This window comes from Anomaloglossus baeobatrachus, chromosome 1, assembly GCF_048569485.1.
Source record: "Anomaloglossus baeobatrachus isolate aAnoBae1 chromosome 1, aAnoBae1.hap1, whole genome shotgun sequence".
Lineage (NCBI taxonomy): Eukaryota > Metazoa > Chordata > Amphibia > Anura > Aromobatidae > Anomaloglossus > Anomaloglossus baeobatrachus.
In genome coordinates, this window is record NC_134353.1 from 705,320,408 (window position 1) to 705,345,391 (window position 24,984).

General features: G+C 51.5%; 1 protein-coding gene across 1 annotated transcript in view; it reads right to left on the reverse strand.

The window, feature by feature from the left end:
* The window catches only part of CDC45 (cell division cycle 45), a 143,554-nt gene that overhangs the window by 85,478 nt on the left and 33,092 nt on the right, over positions 1-24,984 (reverse strand). Inside the window, exons 4-7 of the mRNA XM_075321126.1 lie at positions 20,397-20,534; positions 14,468-14,617; positions 14,179-14,237; positions 69-117 (exon numbers count right to left, since the gene is read on the reverse strand). Of these exons, the coding sequence (XP_075177241.1) occupies positions 69-117; positions 14,179-14,237; positions 14,468-14,617; positions 20,397-20,534 (396 nt within the window). The remainder of the gene's footprint in view (positions 1-68; positions 118-14,178; positions 14,238-14,467; positions 14,618-20,396; positions 20,535-24,984) is intronic.

A 24,984-nucleotide genomic window follows, 5' to 3' on the forward strand; every position in this document is an offset into this window, starting at 1 on the left:
AAAATGCAAAAAGACTGTTTTAGAGGTGAGGGGGCAGATAAAGCCATACCCAGCCATGCATTACTCACAGATGTTCCATGGTATTCATACTGTTCATAGTCAAAAAGGATCTCCCTCCTGTAGGTTAGAAAACAACATGTAAGACTAACACAAAGTACCTGTCAAAAGTGTGGACACACATTCATGCAATGGTTTCCTTGTTTTTTTTATTGGAATGTGCACATTGTAGATTCAGATTGAAGGCAACATCACAAACGAACACAAATGAAAACAAGGGGTAGAGAGACATCTGTGATATTATCCAGAATTGTGTTCCTCAAAGTACCCTCTTTTACTCTGATGACAACTTAAGGCTCTGTGCGCACGTTGTGTAATTTCATGAGTTTACGCTGCATATTGCACTGCAACATAAACACATGCGTCCTGCGTCCCCAGCACAATCTATATAGATTGTACATAATCCATAATCGATCCACACGTTGTGTTTGAGAACGCAGCGATTTACGTGCTGAAATTTTGATCCAAATCGCTGTGCTCAAAAAAGTAACATGTCACTTATTCCGTGCGCTTTGGATGCAGCTCCCACTCTGTCCTATGGGAGAGGCAGCATCCAGAGCACATGAAATCGGAATCTATTCTGCAGACACACTGCATCCATTACGCAGTGTTTCTGCAGCGATTTGAAGCACATATGCACTGTCAAATCGCTGCAGATTTTTCAGCATGGACACTACGCAATGTGCGCACATAGCCTTACACACTTGATGTTCTCCAAGGCAGCTTCATCAGATGGTCACCTGGAATAGCTTTCCAACAGTCATGAAGGCTGAGCACTTGTTGGCTGTTTTGCCTTCACTCTGTCGTCCAACTGATCCTAAACCATTTCAACTGGGTTAAATGGAGTTATTGCAGAGGCCATGTAAATGATGCAGCACTCCATCCCTCTCCTACCTGGTCAAATAGCCATTATATAGACTGGAGGTGTTTTTGGACATTGCCCACTTACAACACAATTGGCGGTTCCACAAACTAGACCGGATGGCATGTCGTTGCAGAATGCAGTGGTGACCAAGCTGGATAAGTATGCCTTGAGTTTAGAATAAATCACTAACTGCATCACTAGCAAAACACACCCACATATCACACCTGCGTCACAATGCTTCAAATTGGGCACCAGACATGGAGAAGAAGGGAATTTTGTTTAGTTACCGTAAATTCCTTTTCTTCTAGCTCCTATTGGGAGACCCAGACAATTGGGTTTATAGCTTCTGCCTCCGGAGGCCACACAAAGTATTACACTTTAAAAAGTGTAACCCCTCCCCTCTGCCTATACACCCTCCCGTGGATCACGGGCTCCTCAGTTTTGGTGCAAAAGCAGGACGAAGAAAACTTATAAATTGGTCTAGGGAAAATGCAATCCGAAGGATGTTCGGAGAACTGACAACCATGAACCAAAAGAACAATTCAACATGAACAACATGTGAACACAAAAGAACAACCAGCCCGAAGGGTACAGGGGCGGGTGCTGGGTCTCCCAATAGGAGCTAGAAGAAAAGGAATTTACGGTAAGTAAACAAAATTCCCTTCTTCTTTGTCGCTCCATTGGGAGACCCAGACAATTGGGACGTCCAAGACCAGTCCCTGGGTGGGTAAAAGCATACCTCAATAAAAAAGAGCCGAAAAAACGACTCCCTCTTACAGGTGGGCAACCGCCGCCTGAAGGACTCGCCTACCTAGACTGGCGTCTGCCGAAGCATAGGTATGCACTTGATAGTGTTTCGTGAAAGTGTGCAGACTAGACCAAGTATCTGCCTGACACACCTGCTGAGCCGTAGCCCGGTGCCGCAATGCCCAGGACGCACCCACGGCTCTGGTAGAATGGGCTTTCAGCCCTGAAGGAAGCGGAAGCCCAGAAGAACGGTAGGCTTCGAGAATCGGTTCCTTGATCCACCGAGCCAAGGTTGACTTGGAAGCCTGCGAACCCTTACGCTGGCCAGCGACAAGGACAAAGAGCGCATCTGAACGACGCAGGGGCGCCGTGCGAGACACGTAGAGCCGGAGTGCTCTCACAAGATCCAAAGAGTGCAAATCCTTTTCACACTGGTGAATTGGATTAGGGCAAAATGAAGGCAAGGAGATATCCTGATTGAGATGAAAAGGGGATACCACCTTAGGAAGAAATTCCGGGACCGGACGCAGAACCACCTTATCCTGGTGAAACACCAGGAAGGAGGCTTTGCATGACAGCGCTGCTAGCTCAGACACTCTCCGAAGTGGTGTGACTGCCACTAGAAAGGCCACCTTCTGCGAAAGACGTGAAAGAGACATCCCGCAGCGGCTCGAAAGGTGGTTTCGGAAGAGCCGTTAGCACCCTGTTAAGATCCCAGGGTTCCAGCTTGTAAGGTGGGACTATGTGGCAAACTCCCTGCAGGAACGTGCGGACCTGCGGAAGCCTGGCTAGGCGCTTTTGAAAAAATACGGAGAGCGCCGATACTTGGCCCTTGAGAGAGCCAAGTGACAAACCCTTGTCCATTCCGGATTGAAGGAATGAAAGAAAAGTGGGTAAGGCAAACGGCCATGGAGCAAAACCGTTATTAGCGCACCAGGATAGGAAGATTTGCCAAGACCTATAATAGATCTTGGCGGACGTAGGCTTCCTGGCCTGTCTCATGGTGGCAATGACATCCTGAGATAACCCTGAAGACGCTAGGAGCCAGGACTCAATGGCCACACAGTCAGCGACGAGAATGGCGCAACGGCATTCGGACCTGATCTTGCGTAACACTCTGGGCAGCATCGCCAGAGGAGGAAACACATAAGGCAGTCGAAACTGCGACCAATCCTGAACTAACGCGTCCGCCGCCAGAGCTCTGTGATCCTGAGACCGTGCCATGAATGCCGGGACTTTGTTGTTGTGCCGTGATGCCATGAGATCGACGTCCGGCGTTCCCCAGCGGCGACAGATCTCTCGAAACACGTCTGGGTTCAGAGACCATTCCCCCGCATCCATGCCCTGACGACTGAGAAAATCTGCTTCCCAGTTTTCTACGCCCAGGATGTGAACTGCGGAGATGGTGGAGGCTGTGGCTTCCACCCACTGCAGAATCCGTCGGACTTCCTGGAAGGCTTGACGACTGCGAGTGCCGCCTTGGTGGTTGATGTATGCGACGGCAGTGGCGTTGTCCGACTGGATACGGATCTGCCTGCCCTCCAGCCACCGATGAAAAGCCAATAGGGCTAGATACACTGCCCTTATCTCCAGAATATTGATCTGAAGGGATGACTCTATCGGAGTCCAGGTTCCCTGAGCCCTGTGGTGGAGAAAAACCGCTCCCCACCCTGACAGGCTCGCGTCCGTGGGGACCACAGCCCAGGTTGGGGGTAGGAAGGATTTTCTCTGCGATAGAGAATTGGGAAGGAGCCACCACTGAAGTGACGTCTTGGTTGCAAGGGAAAGAGAGACGTTCCTGTCGAGGGAAGCCGACCTCCTGTCCCATTTGCGGAGAATGTCCCATTGGAGTGGCCGAAGATGGAATTGCGCGAACGGGACTGCCTCTATAGCTGCCACCATCTTCCCCAGGAAGTGCATGAGGCGCCTTAAGGGGTGTGACTGACTCCGAAGAAGGGATTGCACCCCTGCCTGCAGAGAAAAGCTGTTTGTCGCTCGGAAGCTTGACTAACGCTTGCTGGGTATGAAACTCCATCCCAAGGTACGTCAGTGATTGGGTCGGTGTCAACTTGGATTTCGGGAAGTTGATGATCCACCCGAACCGCTGGAGAGTCGCCAGAGCGACAGATAGACTTTGTTGACACGCCACCCGAGACGGGGCCCTGACTAGGAGATCGTCCAAGTAGGGAATCACCGAGTGGCCCTGAGAATGCAGGACCGCCACAACGGATGCCATGACTTTGGTGAAAACCCGTGGTGCTGTTCCCAAGTCGAAAGGCAATGCCACGAACTGGAGGTGTTCGTCCCCGATGGCGAAACGCAGGAAACGTTGCTGCTCGGGTGCGATCGGTATATGGAGATAAGCATCCTTGATGTCGATCGATGCTAGGAAGTCTCCTTGTGACATTGAGGCGATGACAGAGCGGAGGGATTCCATCCGGAACCGTCTGGTTCTCTCACATGTCTGTTGAGTAGCTTGAGGTCCAGAACGGGACGGAATGACCCGTCCTTTTTTTGGCACCACGAACAAGTTGGAGTAAAATCCGCGACCACGTTCCTGAAGGGGAACGGGGATCACAACTCCTTCCATCTTTAGAGCGGCTACTGCCTGAAAAAGTGCGTCGGCCTGAGCAGGGGGCGGAGAGGTTCTGAAGAAGCGAGCCGCAGGACGAGAGCTGAACTCTATACTCTATCCTGTAACCATGAGACAGAATGTCTCTCACCCATCGGTCTTGAACATGTGGCCACCAGGCGTCGCCAAAGCGGGAGAGCCTGCCACCGACTGAGGATGCGGTCAGGGGAGGCCGAGAGTCATGAGGAAGCCGTCTTGGAGGCAGTGCCTCCTGCGGCCTTTTGTGGGCGAGACTTGGATCGCCACGCATAGGAGTTCCTCTGGCCTTTCTCCGGCCTGTTGGACGAAGAGGATTGGGACTTGGCGGAGGGACGAAAGGACCGAAATCTCGATTGAACCTTTCTCTGTTGAGGTCCCTTAGGTTTGGCCTGGGGTAAGGAGGAATCCTTTCCTTTGGATTCCTTAATAATCTCATCCAATCGTTCGCCAAACAAACGGTCGCCAGAAAACGGCAAACCGGTTAAGAACCTCTTGGAAGCCGAGTCTGCCTTCCATTCGCGCAGCCACATGGCCCTGCGGACTGCCACCGAGTTAGCGGATGCTACAGCTGTACGGCTAGCAGAGTCCAGGACGGCGTTCATGGCGTAGGATGAAAAGGCTGACGCCTGAGAGGTCAAAGACGCAACTTGCAGAGCAGAATTACGTGTGACAGCATTAATCTCAGTCAGACAAGCTGAGATAGCTTGGAGTGCCCACACGGCTGCAAAGGCCGGGGCAAAAGACGCGCCCGTGGCCTCATAGATGGACTTCACCAGGAGCTCTGTCTGTCAGTGGCATCCTTTAGCGATGAGCCATCTGCAACCGATACCACGGATCTAGCCGCCAATCTTGAGACTGGAGGATCCACCTAGGGACAGTGAGCCCAACCCTTAACGACTTCAGATGGAAAGGGGTAACGCGTGTCAGTGAGGCGCTTAGTAAAGCGCTTGTCCGGGACCGCTCTGGGCTTCTGGACAGCATCTCTGAAGTTAGAGTGATCGAAAAACGCATTGCGTGTACGTTTGGGGAACCGAAACTGGTGTTTCTCCTGCTGAGACGCCGACTCCTCTACAGGAGGAGGCGGGGGAGAGAGATCCAACACCTGGTTGATGGACGAGATAAGATCATTTACTAAGGCGTCCCCTTCAGGTGTATCAAGGTTAAGGGCGACGTCAGGGTCAGAGCCCTGAGCTGCGAAGTCCGCCTCGTCCTCCAGAGAGTCCTCAAGCTGGGATCCCGAGCAGCGTGAGGAAGTCGGGGAAGATTCCCAGCGAGCCCGCTTAGCCGCTCTAGGACTGTGGTCCGGGCAGGAGTCCTCCGCCTGAGACCTAGGGGCCAACCTGGGAGCGCGCTGCGGCGCGGACCGAGAGGGGCCTGGAGGCGACGAGCCAACAGGGGCCGGGGCCTGTGAAAGGACCGGTCTGGACTGCAAAGCCTCTAGCAGCTTAGAAGACCATTTGTCCATAGACTGAGCCATGGATTGAGAAAGTGACTCAGAGTTTCTCAGCAAAAGAGGCGAACTCTGTCCCTGCAGCCTGGACAGGGGGAGCAGGGGGGTCTACATGAGCCGAGGGGCCCACTAGTGTCCGAGGCTCCGGCTGAGCAATCGAAACAAAGGTCGAGCATTGCTCACAGTGAGGGTAGGTGGAACCCGCAGGTAACATAGCCCCACAAGAGGTACAGGCCGCAAAAAGAAGGGAATTTTGTTTACTTACCGTAAATTCCTTTTCTTCTAGCTCCTATTGGGAGACCCAGACAATTGGGTGTATAGCTTCTGCCTCCGAAGGCCACACAAAGTATTACACTTTAAAAAGTGTAACCCCTCCCCTCTGCTATACACCCTCCCGTGCATCACGGGCTCATCAGTTTTGGTGCCAAAGCAGGAAGGAGGAAACTTATAAATTTGTCTAAGGTAAATTCAATCCGAAGGATGTTCGGAGAACTGAAACCATGAACCAAAAGAACAATTCAACATGAACAACATGTGTACACAAAAGAACAACAGCCCGAAGGGAACAGGGGCGGGTGCTGGGTCTCCCAATAGGAGCTAGAAGAAAAGGAATTTACGGTAAGTAAACAAAATTCCCTTCTTCTTTGTCGCTCCATTGGGAGACCCAGACAATTGGGATGTCCAAAAGCAATCCCTGGGTGGGTAAAGAATACCTCGATAAAAAGAGCCGAAAAAACGGCCCCCTCTTACAGGTGGGCAACTGCCGCCTGAAGGAGTCGCCTACCTAGGCTGGCATCTGCCGAATCATCGGCATGCACCTGATAGTGTTTCGTGAAAGTGTGCAGACTCGACCAGGTAGCCGCCTGACACACCTGCTGAGCCGTAGCCCGGTGCCGCAATGCCCAGGACACCGACGGCTCTGGTAGAATGGGCCTTCAGCCCTGCAGGAATCGGAAGCCTAAAAGAACGGTAGGCTTCAAGAATCGGTTCCTTGATCCACCGAGCCAAGGTTGACTTGAAAACCTGAAATCCCTTACTCTGGCCCGCGATCAGGACAAGAGCGCATCAGACCGGCGCAGGGGCGCCGTGCGAGAAATGTAGAGCCGGAGTGCTCTCACCAGATCTAATAAATGCAAATCCTTTTCACATTGGTGAACTGGATGCGGACCCAAAGAGGGTAAGACGATATCCTGATTGAGATGAAACGGGATACCTTAGGGAGAAAGTCCGGGACCGGACGTAGAACCACCCTATCCTGGTGAAACACCAGGAAGGGGGCTTTGCCTGACAGCGCTGCTAGCTCAGACACTCTTCTGAGTGATGTGACTGCCACTAGGAAGGCCACCCTTTGCGAAAGGCGAGATAGAGAGATCCCGCATCGGCTCGAAAAGTGGCTTCTGAAGAGTCGTCAGCACCCTGTTAAGATCCGAGGGTGTTAACGGACGCTTGTAAGGTGGGACCGGAAAGCGCCGATACTTGTCCCTTGAGAGAGCCGAGAGACAAGCCCTTGTCCATTCCGGATTGAAGGAAAGAAAGAAAAGTGGGCAAGGCAAACGGCCAGGGAGTAAAACCCTGATCAGAGCACCAGGATAAGAAGATCCTCCAAGTCCTGTGATAGATCTTGGCGGATGTTGGTTTCCTGGCCTGTCTCATGGTGGCAATGACATCTGGAGATATCCCTGATGACGCTAGGAGCCAGGACTCAATGGCCACACAGTCAGGTTTAGAGCCGCAGAATTCAGAAGGAAATATGGCCCTTGAGGCAGCAAGTCTGGTCGGTCTGGGAGTGTCCACGGTTGACCCACCGTGAGGTGCCACAGATCCGGGTACCACGATCACCTCGGCCAGTCTGGAGCGACGAGGATGGCGCGGCGACAGTCTGACCTGATCTTGCGTAACACTCTGGGCAGTAGTGCCAGAGGAGGAAATACATAAGGCAGTCGAAACTGCGACCAGTCGTGAACTAGCGCGTCTGCCGCCAGAGCTCTGTGATCCTTGGACCGAGCCATGAATGCCGGGACTTTGTTGTTGTGCCGAGACGCCATTAGATCGACGTCCGGCGTTCCCCAGCGGCAACAGATCTCTAGAAACACGTCCGGGTGAAGAGACCATTCCCCTGCGTCCATGCCCTGGCGACTGAGAAAATCTGTTTCCCAGTTTTCTACGCCCGGGATGTGAACTGCGGAGATGGTGGAGGCTGTGGCTTCCGCCCACAGCCGAATCCGCCGAACTGCTCGGAAGGCTTGACGACTGCGTGTGCCGCCCTGGTGGTTGATGTACGCAACCGCCGTGGCGTTGTCCGACTGAATTCGGATCTGCCTGCCCTCCAGCCACCGCTGGAACACCTTTAGGGCTAGATCCACTGCCCTTATCTCCAGAACATTGATCTGAAGGGAGGACTCTGTCGGAGTCCAGGTTCCCTGAGCCGAGTGGTGGAGGAAGACCGCTCCCCACCCTGACAGACTCGCGTCCGTCGTGACCACAGCCCCGGCTGGGGGCCGGAAGGATTTTTCCTTCGCCCAGGAAGTGGAAAGAAGACACCACTGAAGAGAGGTTTTGCTGCAAGGGAAAGAGAGACGTTCTTGTCTAGGGACGTCGACCTCCTGTCCCATTTGCGGTGTCCGATAGAATCGGACGCAGACGAAACTGCGCAAGGGAACTGCCTCCCTTGCTGCCACCATCTTCCTTAGAAAGTGCATGAGGCGCCTCAAGGGGTGACTGGGCCCGAAGGAAAGATTGCACCCCTGTCTGCAGTGAACGCTGACTATGCAGCGGAAGCTTCACTATCGCTGAGAGAGTATGAAACTCCATCCCGAGGCAAGTCAGTGATTGGGTCGGTGTCAGTTTTGACCTTGGAAATTTGATGATCCACCCGAACCCCTGGAGAGTCTCCAGAGCAATGGTCAGGTTGTGTTGACATGCCACCCAGGAGGGTGTCTTGACTAGAAGATCGTCTAGGTAAGTGATCACCGAGCGGCCCTGAGAGTGTAGGACCGCCACCACTGCTGCCATGACCTTGGTGAAGACCCGTGGCAGTGCCACGAACTGACGGTGTTCGTCCCTGATGGCGAAATGCAGAAAGCGTTGAAGCTCGGGTGCGATCGGCACATGGAGATAAGCATCCTTGATGTCAATTGATGCTAGGAAGTCTCCTTGTGACATCGAGGCTTCAGAGTGTTCACCGCCTGAAAAAGTGCATCGGCTCGCTCGGGGGGCGGAGATGTTTTGAAGAAACGAGTCAGAGGACGAGAGCAGAGCTCTATCCTGTAACCGTGAGACAGAATGTCTCTCACCCATCGGTCTTGGACATGTGGCCACCAGGCGTCGCAAAAGCGGGAGAGCCTGCCACCGACCGAGGACGCGGTCTTGGTGAGGCCGAAGTCATGAGGAAGCCGCCTTGTGACTTAGACCGCCATGCAGAAGAGTTCCTCTAGCCCTCCTCTGACCTGTTGGACGTGGAGGAACGGAACTTTGCTGAGGACCGAAATGACGAAACATTTGGACTGGGGCAAGGACGAGACCTTTCCCTTGGACTGTCTAGTAACTTCATCCAATTGCTCGCCAAACAAACGGTCGCCAGAAAATGGCAAACCGGTTAAGAACTTCTTGGAAGCAGAGCCTGCCTTCCATTCACGTAGCCACATGGCCCTGCAGACTGCCACCGAATTGGTGGATGCTACCGCTGTACGGCTCGCAGAGTCCAGGAACGGCGTTCATGGCGTAGAACGAAAAAACCTACGCCTGAGAAGTGAAGGACACAACCTGCGGGGCAGAGGTATGTGCAACCGCAATAATCTCAGCCAGAGAAGCTGAGATAGCTTGGAGTGCCCTCACGGCTGCGAAGGCTGGAGCAAAAGATGCGACTATGGCTTCATAGATGGATTTCATCATAAGCTTTATTTGCCTGTCAGTGGCATTCGTGAGAGATGGACATCTGCCACTAATACTACGGATCTAGCCGCCAGCCTAGAGACTGGAGGATCCACCCTGTGACACTGAGCCCAACCCTTAACAACGTCAGGGGTGAAAAGGGTAACGCGTGTCAATAAGGCACTTAGTAAGCGCTTGTCCGTAAAGTTCTGTGCTTCTGGACGGCCCCTCTGGAGTTAGAGTGATCGAAACACGCACTCCTGATGAAGTAGGGGAAGGTTCCCAGCGGGCCCGCTTAGCCTATCAGAGGCCGCGGTCCGTGACGGAGTTCTCACCGTGGGATCTGGGTGTTACCCCAGGAGCCCCTTGTTGTACCGACCCAGAGGGACCCGGGAGCGATGAACTCACAGCTCCCTGGCCCTGTGTTATCGGTCTGGACTGCAAGGCTTCCAGTATCTTAGCAGACCCTCTGTCCATAGACTGAGTCCTGGAATGTGAAAGCTACTCAGAGGTTTGCTGATTCCAACATGCAAACTCTGTCCCTGTCATCTGTGCAGTGGAAACCGGCGGTACCACCTGGCCGAGGGTCCCACCAGTGCCGGAGGCTCCGGCTGAGTGAGTGCCCTCGGGGCCAACCATTGTACACAATGAGGGTATGTGGAACCGGCCTGTAATATAGCCGCACAAGAGGTACAGGTTGTAAAATAAGCCAGTGCCTTGGCACCCTTACTCTTTAAGAGCAGACAACAGCATGTCGTCCGCAGAGTAATCAGTGAGGGTATACAGCCAAAAGCAAATAATGCTGCCGAACAGTGAGATCATATACCATATAGATAAACATATATATATATACACTGCGGCACCAAGGGGGGTCAGCAGCTGAAAACTGGTGCCCCACAGTGCTCAGTGAGGGGGAAGGAGGATACCAATGTATGCTCCAGCCCTCCCTGCCGACGTCCAGTCGGCTGTCCCGTCGTTACCCCTGACTGGCAGGCCCGAGAACGGGAGTATATGGTACTAGGCCGCAAGAGCCGGGGACTAAATTTAAAAACGCGGCCGGCAAACATGGCGCGGTCGGCGCGGTAGTCCCAGTCTCACAAACCACTCAGCAACCGCTGCGGCATTTGTAACACAGATGCTGCATGCACCGTCCCTCAGGGGACACAGAGTACCTTATGATGCAGGGCTCTGTCCCTGATGATGTCCAGTCTCCTGTCCGTCAGAATCCCCCAGGGGCTGCGGATGGAGCCCGGTCCCAGTGCATGGCGACCGGTTAGGATCCCCCTCTCCCAGAGCAGTGGAGCAGATTCTGAGATCCTCCACCGGCAGAATTATAACAATGGCTGCCGGCGTTCCGAGGGGAGGAGAGAGCCGTGGGCGGAACCGCAAAAGTGCGGGAACCTGGTGGCCCATAGTGATCAGTGAGGGGGGCGGAGGACAGCGAAGTGTGCTCCAGCCCTCACTGTCGGCATCATACCGACCGTCCCGCCTTTCTCCCTGACTGGCAGGCTCAGGGGCAGGAGTTTAACACACTAGGCCGCAAAAGCCGGGGACTAAAGTAAAAACCGCGGCCGGCAAACAGGCACGGTCGGCGCGGTAGTCCTAGACAAAAAATCCACACCGCAGTCGCAGCTGCGTCTGAGGCCAAGGTGCTTCATGCACCGTCCCAACGGGGACACAGAGTACCTGTAGATGCAGGGCCATGTCCCTGACGATACTCCGTCTCCTGTCCGGCAGATTCCCCCAGGGGCTGCGGAGGGAGCCCGGTCCCAGTGGCTGGATGACCGGTTAGGATCCCACTTCCCCAGAGCCCCTAAGGGATGGGGAAGGAAAACGGCATGTGGCTCCTGCCTGTGTACCCGCAATGGGTACCTCAACCTTAACAGCACCGCCGACTCAGTGGGGTGAGAAGGGAGCATGCCGGGGGCCCTGTTAGGGCCCTCTTTTCTTCCATCCGATATAATCAGCAGCTGCTGCTGACTAAAATGTGGAGCATTGTGTGCATGTGTGCCTCCTTCAACACAAAGCATAAAACTGATGAGCCCGCCCGTGATGCACGGGAGGGTGTATAGCAGAGGGGAGGGGTTACACTTTTTAAAGTGTAATACTTTGTGTGGCCTCCGGAGGCAGAAGCTATACACCCAATTGTCTGGGTCTCCCAATGGAGCGACAAAGAAAACCCTGTGCCTTAGCAGCTTTGCTCCTTGTGGACGACATGCTGTTGTCTCCTAGGAGAGTGATCACTGAGGGTATATGGGAAAGGGGTATACAGCCCGACCAAACAGATATATATATATTATATATATATATATATATATATATATATATATATATATATATATATATATATATATATATATATACACGTATCTATTCCGGCACCCTAGGGGGACCAGCACCGGGTGACCGGTGTGGCTTACCGACCGCTAACAAGCGGAGTGTGTCCTCCAGATTCCCTGCCTTAGCTCCCCCGGAGCTGCAGAGCTGTTCACTGAGAATCCTCCACCGGCAAAATGCCAAAAAATGGCTGCCGGAGCTCTCAGGGGAGGAGTGGAGCCGTGGGCGGCGCCAGGAAAGTGCGGGAATCTGGGGTCCCCACAGTGATCAGTGAGGGGGGAGGAAACATGCAGGATGCTCCAGCCCTCACATCCGACGTCAGGTCGGTAATCCCGCCCTTACCCCTGACAGGCAGGCCCGGGGGCGGGATTTTTGCGACTAGGCCGCGATGAAGCCGGGGACTAAATTTGAGATCGCGCCCGACAAGCAGGCACGGTCGGCGCGGAAGTCCACCGGCCTTCTCAATTCAGCAGCTGCCGCGGCTTCCGGGAAGAAGGTGCGCTCCCTGCACAGTCCCCAATGGGGACACAGAGTACCTTTGAGTTGCAGGGCCCGGTCCCTGAGGTTGAAGAGGCTCCGATCCGGCAGGTTCCCACAGGGGCTGCGGAGGGAGCACGGTCCCAGTAAATGGATGACCGCTTAGGATCCCACTTCTCCCAGAGCCGCTAAGGGATGGTGAAGGAGACGGCATGTGGCTCCAGCCTCTGCACCCGCAATGGGTACTTCAACCTTAACAACACCGTCAACGTAGTGGGGTGAGAAGGGAACATGCCGGGGGCCCCGTGGGGGCCCTCTTTTCTTCCAACCGACATAGCTAAGTATGAGAATGCATGAGTGGATGTGTGCCTCCTTCCACACAAAGCATAAAACTGAGGAGCCCGTGATCCACGGGAGGGTGTATAGGCAGAGGGGAGGGGTTACACTTTTTAAAGTGTAATACTTTGTGTGGCCTCCGGAGGCAGAAGCTATACACCCAATTGTCTGGGTCTCCCAATGGAGCGACAAAGAAACCATCCATTCCCTTTCTCTGCATTTCCTAGAGACATGACGTTTAGTATGAAAAATCTCAAATTTTGACTCATCAAGACCACAGTACAGGTCTCCACTTTCTAATGTTCAATTTTTGTGCTGCTTGGCCCAAATAAGGCTCTTCTTATTTGTGGTTTTCCATGCTGGCTTGTTTTCAGCAATTCAACCATAATAGCCTACCTCTCATAGTCTCCCCTCGACAGCTGATGTTGACATGTGTCTGCTACTTAAAGGATGCCCACTACTCTTATACCCTTTCTCAATCACCATGTTTGCCCCCATTAAAATAACAAGGCTAATACTCCGATGCCGTTCCAGCGGTGTCAGAACTCGCTTTCCTAGAGCTCACTTAACTACGTCACATAATCCCTGAGCCCAATCAGGGCTGGATTCACTCTCATCACCTTCAGATGAATCAAACATACGTTACTGTCAATTTTTGCTTTCTAAAAAAAATCTGATGAACTAAGGCAGAGTTAATTCTTAGTCTTTCTTTCTGGCAATGTTCTGGATTTGCAGACCTTCATGCCAAATTAATTATGGATTGTCATTTCGCTTGACTTTGTGGACTGGTACTTGCCATATTATAGCTTAAAACAGTTATGGTATAGGGCTCAACACTGTACTAAGCCGTGTACCATCACTGCCACTTTTGAAAACCGGTGATTGCACAAATTATCCCTTGACAAGGCATTCCTGTTCATTGGAAGGCTTGCCAGTTAACTACAGGACAAAGCTGCTTGAGAAAATGTAAGGGTGTGTAGAGCTGTCATCAGCGTAAAAACGGGGGGTTACTTTGAGGAATCTAAGGTGTAACACACATTCTGGTTTCTTTCACATGAGTTTCTTTACTCCTTGTTTCCATACGTGCTCCATTGTGTTTTTGGTGCCTTCAGTCTGAATCTAAAATGTTCACAATCCAATAAGAAAAAGGAAAACCATCGAATGAACAAGTGTCCAAACTATTCACTGGTAGGATATAGAACTGTGAAAATAAATGATATTTTCCTATAAAATATTACAACATAACACTTTAAAAGGAAGTTAGAACAAATCGATCACCCTTCAGGTACCCCTCACTTATGAATCCATCACTGATTCATCTAATTAGTATTTTTACATCATGTACAAGCACTATCACCATTAAACTGAAGATATTTTTCTGTACTGCATTTGTACTCCCGAGCTTCACAGTATCTAGCTGTATCTTACCTACGTGCCTCCCACTCTCTTCTCTGACGTCTTCTCTCAATTCGTCTTTCTACAGCTCCCTTTGGAAGAAAAAGTAAATGAATAATTTTAGAGATTTTCCAGTCACTTCTAATATGCTTAAAATTATCTACATTCATGATTGGCAAGAATAGGCCAACACAACATCCCCAGCACCACTTCCCCAAATGTATTAAAAAAAAAAAAAAAAAAAAAGAAGAGTGGAGCCAGAAAACACCTTTAGCAAAAAGATACATATGCATAATGAGTTAACTACTACATTTTACGATACCTCATCAAAGCGCCTCCTCTTTCCAGAAGGTTCAGAGCTGTCACTTTCATTCCCAGAATCCTCTTCATCCTCCTCATCTTCATCATCCCGGAAAATATCATCATAGGTAGGTATTTCCAGATCATCATCCTGCTTAATAAGTAACTTTATCTGGGCAACACATAAGAAATAATTATTCTCAGTGATCTGATTGGAAAACAAAAAAAAACGGATTTTTGTCTACTCACCGTAAAATCCTTTTCTCTTAGCCATCATTGAGGGACACAGGACCATGGGTGTTATGCTGCTTATCCATAGGAGGACACTAAGTAGATGCAAAGATGTTAGCTCCTCCCCTGCAGTTATACACCCCCTGGCCCAGCCAGGCTACTTCAGTTTTAGTACACAAGCAGGTAGAGAAGAAGTAACAAAAAAACGTGAGTGAATACTCATAACAAAAAAAGTACTGAGACAGAAAAAAGCTAGTGGCCAACAGGGCAAAAGGGAGGGTGCTGTGTCCCCCAATGATGGCTAGGAGAAAACGATTTTACGGTGAGTACACAAAAATCCGTTTTTCTCTGACGCCTCATTGGGGGACACAGGACCATGGGACGTCCTAAAGCAGTCCATGGGTGGGTAAACAAACAAAGGAACCCAAGGACTAGGAACCAGTCCCAGATAGCAAGGAGCGCCTACTGAGATAGGTACTCCACTATCGTTTGCACAATTTTCTTACCTAAGGTTCGCCTCAGCCGAAGCCTGGGTATGGACTCAGTAATGCTTTGAAACAGTATGTAAACAAAACCAGGTCGCAGCCTTACACCTCTCTTCCACTGAAGCCTGATGCCTAATAGCCCAAGAGGCGCCAACTGCTCGCGTGGAATGAGTCCGCAACCCACTAGGAACGGGCTTGAGTTGCAAGCAGTAGACCTCCTGGATCACAGCACGAATCCAGCGAGCCAGCGTTGCCTATGAAGCTGCCTCTCCTTTCTTAGGCCTTTCAAGAATGACGAAATTACGAGTCTATGTTCCTAAAGAGGCTGTTCTGGGTACGTAATATCTGAGAGCCCTCACAAGGTCTAGTGAATATAGAATCCATTCCACCCTATAGACTGGGTGTGGACAAAAGGAAGGCAGAACTATGTCCTCGTTCATATGAAACGGGGAAGTAACCTTCAGAAGAAAATCCGGAAAGGGGCATAGAACCACCTTGTCCTGATGAAAGATCAGAAAGGGTTCGCGGCAAGAGAGTGCTGCCAGTTCCGAAACTTGTCTGATGGACGTAATCGCCACTAAGAATGTTATCTTCCAGGAGAGAAGAGCAAGAGAAGATTCCTTAAGAGGTTCAAAAGGGGACCTCTGGATACTGTCCAAAACGAGATTGAGGTCCCATGGGTCCAGCGACCGTTTATACAGGGAAACTAGATGGGAAACACCCTTGAGGAAAGTCTTGACTTGCGGATTGTAAGCTAGGCGGTATTGATAGAATATTGAGAGAGATGAAACCTGCCCCATAAGGGAGCTGAGGGCCAACCCCTTTTGCAACCTGACTGCAAAAAAAAAAAAAAAAAAAAACAAGAATTCTGGGGATCGCCAGAGGCATAGGTTGGACATTAGATTCCCTGCACTGGGAAAGGAAAGTTTTCCACGTACGGTGGTAAATCCGGGATGATGGCCGGCTTTCGGGCACTGTACATGGTGGAGGTGACCGCAGGAGAGAATCTCGCTCTTGATAAAGTCCAGGTCTCAATGGCCAGGCCGTCAGCTTCAGGGCTCTGGACTTCTGATGGGAAATGGGCCCTTGGGTCAGCAGGTCCGGGATGCTTACGAGGCGCCATGAACAATTGTACTAATTCAGCATACTAGGCGCACCTGGGCTAGTCCGGTGCAATTAGTATCACCGGGACTCCTTCTGCCTTGATCTTCCTGATTACTCGCGGCAGCAGGGGCAGAGGCGAAAAACATTTAAAGGTAGACAGAAACGACTTCAGGAGACTAGAGCATCCGCGCCAATGGACTGTGGATCACGTGGCCTGGCTAAGAACGCGGTTACCTTTGCGTTCAACTTTGAGGCCATTAGATCCACGTCTGGTGTACTCCAGTGAGTGCAGATGTGTGGGAACACTTCTGGGTGGAGAAACCACTCTCCGGCGGCCAGGCCTTGGCAACTTAGAAGGTCCGCCACCCAGTTCTCTACTCCCGGTATGTGTAACGCTGAAAAACACGGACCTCCGTCGATTAGGCCCAGGTGAAGATCCTGAGGACCTCGAGATAAGCTGTCGTGCTGCTGGTACCTTCCTGCCAATTGACATAGGCCACAGCTGTTGCATTGTCCAATTGGACCCGAATCAAACGACCTGCTAGCAGAAGGGGGGGAATGACCTGAGCGCGAGAAGATCGCGCTGATTTTCAGGATGATTTCTGGGAAGGGAAGACTTCTGGGGTGTCCAACGTCCCAAAGCAGTGTGGAGCCAGTACTCTGCTCCCCAGACTAAGAGGCTGACGTCCGTGGTCAGGCGTAGCCAGTCCACTTGGGGGAGAAAAACTCCTTCTCGATATGGAAGAGGACTGAAGCCACCAGCAAAGCGCATACCTGACTGAAGGTGTCAGGTGAAAAGTTCGTCCAAGGAAAAGGGGCTCTTGTCCCAGGCAACTAGAAGCGCAAGCTGCAGTGGGCGGTGGTGTGGCTAAGCGAGAAGCACTGCCTCTATAGCCGCCGCTATCCTACCTAGCACTCTCATACTGAATCGTATGGAGCGAGAGGAGTACGTAGAGGGCAGTGTACCGCTTATTGTAGAGCGGTTGCCTTGTCTTGAGGGGAAAATATCAAGCCCCGAAGACTGTCAAGGGACACGCCCAGGGAGGTGACTGATTTTGACGGGATCGAGGATGATTTGACTGGAGTCAGAAGCCGCCCTCAGCGGGATAGGGTGCCCACAGAGATCTGCACGCTGGTTGAGCCCTTGATGAGGAGGCCATCCAAGCAAGGCAGAACAGCCACTCTCCTGGCGTGAAGGGCACTCATGTAGGCCGCCATGACCTTAGTTAAGACCCTTGGTGCTGTGTCAGAGCCGAGGATAGGGCCACAAATGGAAAAAAAAAAAAAGAAGTCCTGAACCGCGAAGCGGAGGAACTTTTGGTGAGCTGGAGCGATGGGTATGTGCAGGTACGCGTCCCTGATAGCTAGGGAGGCAAGGAATTCTCCTTCGACCATAAAGGTAATAATGGACACTAGGAAGTCCATTCTGAATCTCCTTACATGCACATGTTTGCTCAGGTGTTAGAGGTCCAGGATGGGATGAACTGACCCGACCTTTTTTGGGGACCACGAGAGGTTAGAAGAGAAGGCCTTGAACCTCTCACCGTGCGGAACAAGTACCATCACCCCTGCCGTTTGGAGGGAGTGGATCGCTGAGGAGAAGGCCTCGTGGTGTTTTGGAGCCTTTGGGGGGGGGGGGTTTGAGAGAAAAGACTGACCAGGGGATCGGGTCCAGAATTCAATGTGGTAACCGGAAGACACAAGGTATCACACCCATTTGTGGTCTGAGGCGACAGCCCAGATGGAGGACGACGAGACTCCTCGGTCTTTGTCTAGACTGCCAGGACGAGGTGGACTCGGGGAGGGCTGAGAAGGTCGGGCCCTGCGTGTCTAGTAAAAAACATCCTGGGATAGAGTTGGGGGAGGGAGGTACTCTTTTCCTCCCGTGGCGTCAGACAAAAAAAAAGAGCCTGCCAAGACGATCGGCAAACCATCGGTCTGGAAACGAGTACTGTGAGAGGCTTGTTAGAGACAGAGTCCGCTCTCCATTATCGGAACCAGAGGGCCTTACGGATGACTATGGTATTTGAGGCGGCAATAACTGCGCAGGTAGTAGCGCCGAGGGAGGCCTGCATGAGGTACTCTGCCGTCGCAGCAATGTGAACTGTTACATCTGTGAGGGTCTGAGGGAAACTGGTAGTCCTGGTGCCTGTGCGACCCACACGGAAGGGGAGAGGGACCCGAGGCAGAGCGATCGAGCTGCTCCACTTGTCTGTCTGTCGGGTCCTTGAAGGAGGATCCATCAAGTAAAAGACAGGAGTGGTCCTTCAGGCAGGCGGAAGCCGGGTGAGGGTCCACCGAGGCCGGATCAGCCCAGCCCTTAGAGACAGCTAAGCCAAAGGGGTACCGGGACTCCATGAGTTTACGGATACCGAAGCGGCGTCAAAAAGCTCTTTTTTTTTTTTTTTTTTTTGAGGTTTCTTCACCCTTTTAAAGGAGACCGTAGGGTCAGTAGTGGTGGATGGGAGATCTTCCACAGAGTTTGCAGCGTTTTGGTTGATTGCTGCAATAAGGGAGTCCATTGCAGCTTGATCGCTCGGGGAGGTTGAAACCAAGGAATCATCCCGGTACAAACATCATTCCCCTTCCTCCGGCTCCTCAGAGACCGCGGAACATGTGGGAGAACCCCATCTGTGTACCCCAGAGGGAGAACCATGGGGGTCATGCCCTTTTTCTGATCTGCAAACGGTGAAGCAGAGGGCTGATTCTTATCAGAAGGACCCTCTATAGAGGTGTCATCAGGCTGCGTTTTGTCCAGGGGCCCCGAGGGGTGTGAGGACGATGTTGCATAGCCAGCACCAGGTTCTGGGAACTGTGCCCATTCCGGGGGACTGGGAGCCGTAGGCTCTGGGCTGGCAGTGGTTGCTGCAGTGGTGGCGGGGGGGGGGGGGGGGGGGGGTAAGCTACAGGGGCACCGGACTCACGGAAGGAAGAGGTGCTATCATCCAGTAGTAGCTCAGCGTCTTATAGTTGTTGCTGTAGTTGTGCAGGGCATAAAACATGTGACTGCAGCCCCTGGCTGATGAGCCACAAACTGAGTGTAATGAGGGAGCAATGCTCTGCACAGATAATGTGCAAGTGAGGCTATAACTCACCCAGAACCCTGATAACCCCTCCCCCCCCTCCTCCTGCGTCCCAGTTCTGGGAAGGAGGAAGCCAGCTCTGAGAGACGCTCACAGGCTCTGATCACAACAAGAGGGAGCAATGCTCTGCAGATCCTGTGTGAGGAGGGTTAAGTGCGCTTTCTTATCGAGTGTCGGAGGGACGGGGCTTAGCTCTGACAAGAAGGCATGAGAAAATATATATATATAAAAAAAAAAATGGTGGGAAGGGACTCCCCTTCCCCCCTCCAGCCCTGCACAACAATGGTGGACAGAAAAAACTCTAAGTGTACCGCAGCTGCGGGTGCACTGAGTCCTGGGGGCTCTCCCCCTCCCCCCGCCACAGGTGGAATGCTATGCAGGAGTCTGCAATCACAGCCCATGTGCATCCAGTCAGTGTGACCTTTGCTCCAATTCAGTGTGGAGAGTCTGACGCCTGCTGGCAGAACTTGTATCAACTCAGAGCCTGCCAGAGGGACTGAGGAAGAGGAAGTTTTCATCTGCTCTGGAAAAAAATCGGAAGGCTCTCACCTCAACTACTGTGGGGATGGCAGTCTGATGCCTGGTCACACTTGGTGCAGAACGTGTATCATCTCAGAGCCTGCAAGAGGGGCTGAGGACGTTTTCATCTGCTCTGGGAAATCAGTGCCATGAGACCTGTCGTTCAGTGAGTAACAGCCCAGGATCCAGCGTCGCAGGAGGGGTACGGGGAGGCGACACTCCGCGTTCCCACCTGTTGATGGTTTTGGGAAAATCGGTCGCCGAAGGAAACCGTCTCCCTCTAAAAACAAAAAATTCTTGCTGCAGTAGTCTGCAGAGATGTGCCTCCTATAGACACTAAGCTAAAACTGAAGTAGCCTGGCTGGGCCAGGGGGTGTATACTGCAGGGGAGGAGCAAACATCTTTGCATCTACTTAGTGTCCTCCTACGGATAAGCAGCATAACACCCATGGTCCCGTGTCCCCCAATGAGGCGTCAGAGAAATAAAATATTAAAAATTCTAATCAATTATAATATATTCTAGATGTACCTGGGTATCATTGTACACATTTACTACATCTATTGGCCGGTGGGTGTCACATATGAAGAAGATGGTCTCTTCCTGCGGCTGCAGAGTCTCCAAAAGATCAATGTTTGCACCACAATTTAAAAGAACAAAGTATCGAAACTAAAGGGAAAAAAAAAAAATACAAAATTAATAAATACAATAAAAGCTTGATATAATCACTTTTTTTCTCGTCAATATTGGTTATAACACAAATATGGTAAACTGTCAGGTCACATAACTGTTTAAACCTGCTACTATGGAAAGTACACATTCTAAGGCCCTGTGCACACAGCGCTTTTACCGGCTTGTGTGTTTTTGCTGCACAAATTTCTTGAGAAAATGGTTGTAACCTTTCTGCAGACATTCCCCAACAAAAGCTATGGAAAAAAAAATAGCTGTGCACACACTGCGTTTTACGTTTTATTCTTAAAAACATTCTTTCTGCAGAATTTCTTGACAAAATGAATGAGCATGTCACTTTTCTGCAGGTACCTGCGTTTTTTGCCATAGATAATGGTAAAAAAAAAATGACACGGACCAACCTGTGTAAAAACGCTGCAAAAACACGTCAAATCGCAGTAAAAACGCATGCATTATTGTTGCGTTTTTTTAACGCAAGTGCGCTAATCTTTCAGACTTGAGAAATTTCTTGAGAAAACTTCATTTTCTAGTGCGCACAGGGCCTAATAAAAGTATTTTAAATATCAATGTAAGGCCTGTTTCACACGTCAGTGAAAAAACACAGACGTTTTTCACTGACATGTAAAGAAGGGAATTTTGTTTACTTACCGTAAATTCCTTTTCTTCTAGCTCCAATTGGGAGACCCAGACAATTGGGTGTATAGCTATTGCCTCTGGAGGCCACACAAAGTATTACACTTAAAAGTGTAAGGCCCCTCCCCTTCTGGCTATACACCCCCAGTGGGATCACTGGCTCACCAGTTTTAGTGCCAAAGCAAGAAGGAGGAAAGCCAATAACTGGTTTAAAGACCAATTCAATCCGAGGAAACATCGGAGAACTGAACCATACCACATGAACAACATGTGTACCCGAAAAAACAGAAAAACCCCGAGAAAACAGGGCGGGTGCTGGGTCTCCCAATTGGAGCTAGAAGAAAAGGAATTTACGGTAAGTAAACAAAATTCCCTTCTTCTTTGTCGCTCCATTGGGAGACCCAGACAATTGGGATGTCCAAAAGCAATCCCTGGGTGGGTAAAAGAATACCTCATGATAGGGCCGTCAAACGGCCCTCTCCTACAGGTGGCCAACCGCCGCCTGAATGACTTATCTACCTAGGCTGGCGTCTGCCGAAGCGTAGGTATGCATCTGATAATGCTTGGTAAAAGTAAGTAGACTCGACCAGGTGGGTGCCTGACACACCTGCTGAGCCGTAGCCTGGTGCCGTAATGCCCAGGATGCACCCACGGCTCTGGTAGAATGGGCCTTCGGCCTTGAGAGAACCAGAAGCCCAGTAGAACTGTAGGTTTCAAGAATTGGTTCCTCGATCCCCCGAGCAAGGGTGGATCTGGAAGCTTGCGACTGTTTACGCCGACCAGCGACAAGGACAAAGAGTGCATCCGGGTGGCGCAGGAGCGCCATGCGGGAAGTAGAACCTGAGTGCTCTCACCAGAACCAACAGATGCAAATCTTTCTGAAATTGATGGACTGGACGAGGACACAAAGAAGGTGAGGTGATATCCTGATTGATATGAAAATGGGATACCACCTTAGGGAGAAATTCCGGAACCGGACGCAGAACTACCCTGTCCTGGTGAAGGACCAGGAAGGGAGTTTGTATGAGAGCGTTGCTAGCTCGGAAACTCTCCTAAGAGACGAGACCGTTACTAGAAGGCCACTTCCCGTGAAAAACGGGAAGGGAGACATCCTTCAAAGGCTCGAAAGGCGGCATCTGGAGAGCAATTAGAACCTTGTTCAGATCTCAGGGCTCTAACGGCCGCTTGTACGGAGTGCTGAGAAGACAAACTCCCCGTAGGAACGTGCGTACCTGAGGAAGTCGTCGTTTCTGAAAAAATACAGATAGCGCTGAGACTTGTCCCTAAAGGGAACTGAGCGACAACCCATTTTCCTACCTAGATTGCAGGAAGGAAGGAAACATAGACGATGCAACCGGCCAGGGAGAAACACCCTGCGCCGAGCACCGAGATAAGAACATCTTCCACGTCCTGTGGTCAATCTTGGCGGACGTTGGTATGCTAGCCTGTCTCATGGTGGCAACCACGTCCAGAGGTAATCCTGACGACACTAGGTTCCAGGACTCAATGCCACCCCATCCGGTTGAGGGCCGTAGAATTCAAATGGAAGAATGGCCCTTGAGACAGCCAGTCTGATTGGTCTGGTAGTGCCCCCGGTTAGTCTACCGTGAGGCACCACAGAACCGAGTACCACAACATCCTCGGCCAATTTGTAGCGACGAGGATGGCGCGGCCGCAGTCGGTCTTGATCTAGCGCAGTACTTTGGGCAACAATGCCAGAGGTGGCACCTAAGGGAGCTGGAACTGCGACCAATGCTGAACTAAGGCGTTTGCCGCCAGAGCTCGATGATTGTGAAACCGTGCCATGAAGCTGGCACATTGTTGTTGTGCCGTGACGCCATTAGATCGACGTCCGGCCTCTGTCAGCGGCGCCAGATCTCCTGAAACCCGTCCGGGTGAGGAGACCATACTCTTTCGGCCACACCTCAGCGACTTAGGAAGTCAGCTTCCTAGTTTCCACACTTGGGATGTGAATTGTGGATATGGTGGATGCCGTGTCATCCACCCACATCAGAACCTGCCGGACTTCCTGGAAGGCTTGCCGGTTGCGCGTTCTTCCTTGGTGGTTGATGTATGCCACCGCTGTGGAGCTGTCCGACTGAAGTCGGATATGCTTGCTTTCCAGCCGCTGTTGGAAGGTTTGTAGGGCAAGATACACTGCTCTGTGTTCAAGAACATTGATCTGAAGAGTGGACTCTTGCTGAGTTCACGTACCCTGAGCGCTGTAGTGGAGAAAAACTGCTCCCCACCCTGATAGACTCGCGTCTGTCGTAACTATCGCCCAGGACGGGGATAGGAAGGACCTTCTTTTTGACCAAGAGGTGAGAAGAAGCCACCACCGTAGAGATTCCTTGGCCGCCTGAGAAAGAACGACGACTCTGTTGAGGGACGTCGACTCCTTGTCCCATTGGCGGAGAATGTCCCATTGTAGTGGACGCAGTAAAACTGCGCGAAAGGAACTGCCTCCATTGCTACCATCTTACGTAGGAAGTGCATGAGGCGTCTCAATGTGTGCGACTGGTTCTTAAAGAAGAGCTTGCAGCCCGTAGTGAATGCTGTTTGTCTAGCGGCAGCTTCACTATCGCTGAGAGAGTAAGAAACTCTATGCCTAGATATGTTATCGATAGGGTCGGGGTCGGATCTGACTTTAAAAAGTTGATGATCCACCCAAAACTCTAGAGAGTCTCCAGCGCAACGTTCGGGCAGTGTTGGCATGTTTCCTAAGAGAGTGCCTTGACAAGTAGATCGTCTAAATACGGGACCACAGAGTGACCCTGAGAGTGCAGGACTGTGACTACTGCTGCCCTGACCTTGGCGAAGACCAGTTGGACTGTCGCTAGCCGGAAGGTAGAGCTACGAACAGAAGGTGTTCGTCTCCTATAACGAAGCGTAGAAACGCTAGTGCTCTGGATCAATCGGCACGTGTGGATAAGCATCCTTGATGCCTAACGATGCTAGGAAATATCCTTGGGACCTTGAGGCGATGACATGGCGGAGGGATTCCATCCGGAACCGCCTGGTGTCCACGAGCTTGCTGAGCATTTTTAGATCCAGAACGGGACGGAACGGCCCGTTGTTATAGGAACCGCAAAGAATTTGGGGTAAACCGTGACCTTGTTCCTGAAGAGGAACTGGGGTCATCACTCTTTCTGCCTATAGAGTGCACCCTGTTTGCAGAAGAGCAGCGGCCCGGCCGGGAGGTGGAGAAATTCTGAAGAATCGAGTTGGGGGACGAGAAGTGAGCTCTATCCTGTACCCGTGAGACAGAATGTCTCACACTCAATGGTCATTGACCTATGGCAGCTAAATATCGCCAAGGCGGGAGAGCCTGCTACCGACCGAGGCCGCAAGTCATGAGGAAGCCGCCTTGGAAGCGGGTTTTCAGACTGTCGCTTTTTTGGGCGAGACTGAGCCCGCTAAGAATCTTAGCTCCTCTGATCCTTTTGAGTCCACATTGGACGAGGAAAAATGGGACCTGCCCGAGCCTCGAAAAGGCCGAAAACCCCGACTGCCTCTTGCTCTGTTGGGGTTTGTTGTGTCCGGGCTGAGGAAAGGATGAATCCTTACCCCTGGACTGTTTAATGGTTACATCCAACGCTCACCAAACAGTCGGTCAGCAGAAAAAGGCAACTGCAGACATTTGAGAGGTTAAGGATGCCACCTGCGGCACAGATGTACGTGTAACCGTGTCAATCTGTGTAAGACAAGCTGAAATAGCTTGGAGTGCCCCAAGGGAGAGAATGCCGGAGCCAACGCCGACAGCCTCATAGATGGCTTTCGACCAGAGATCCATCTG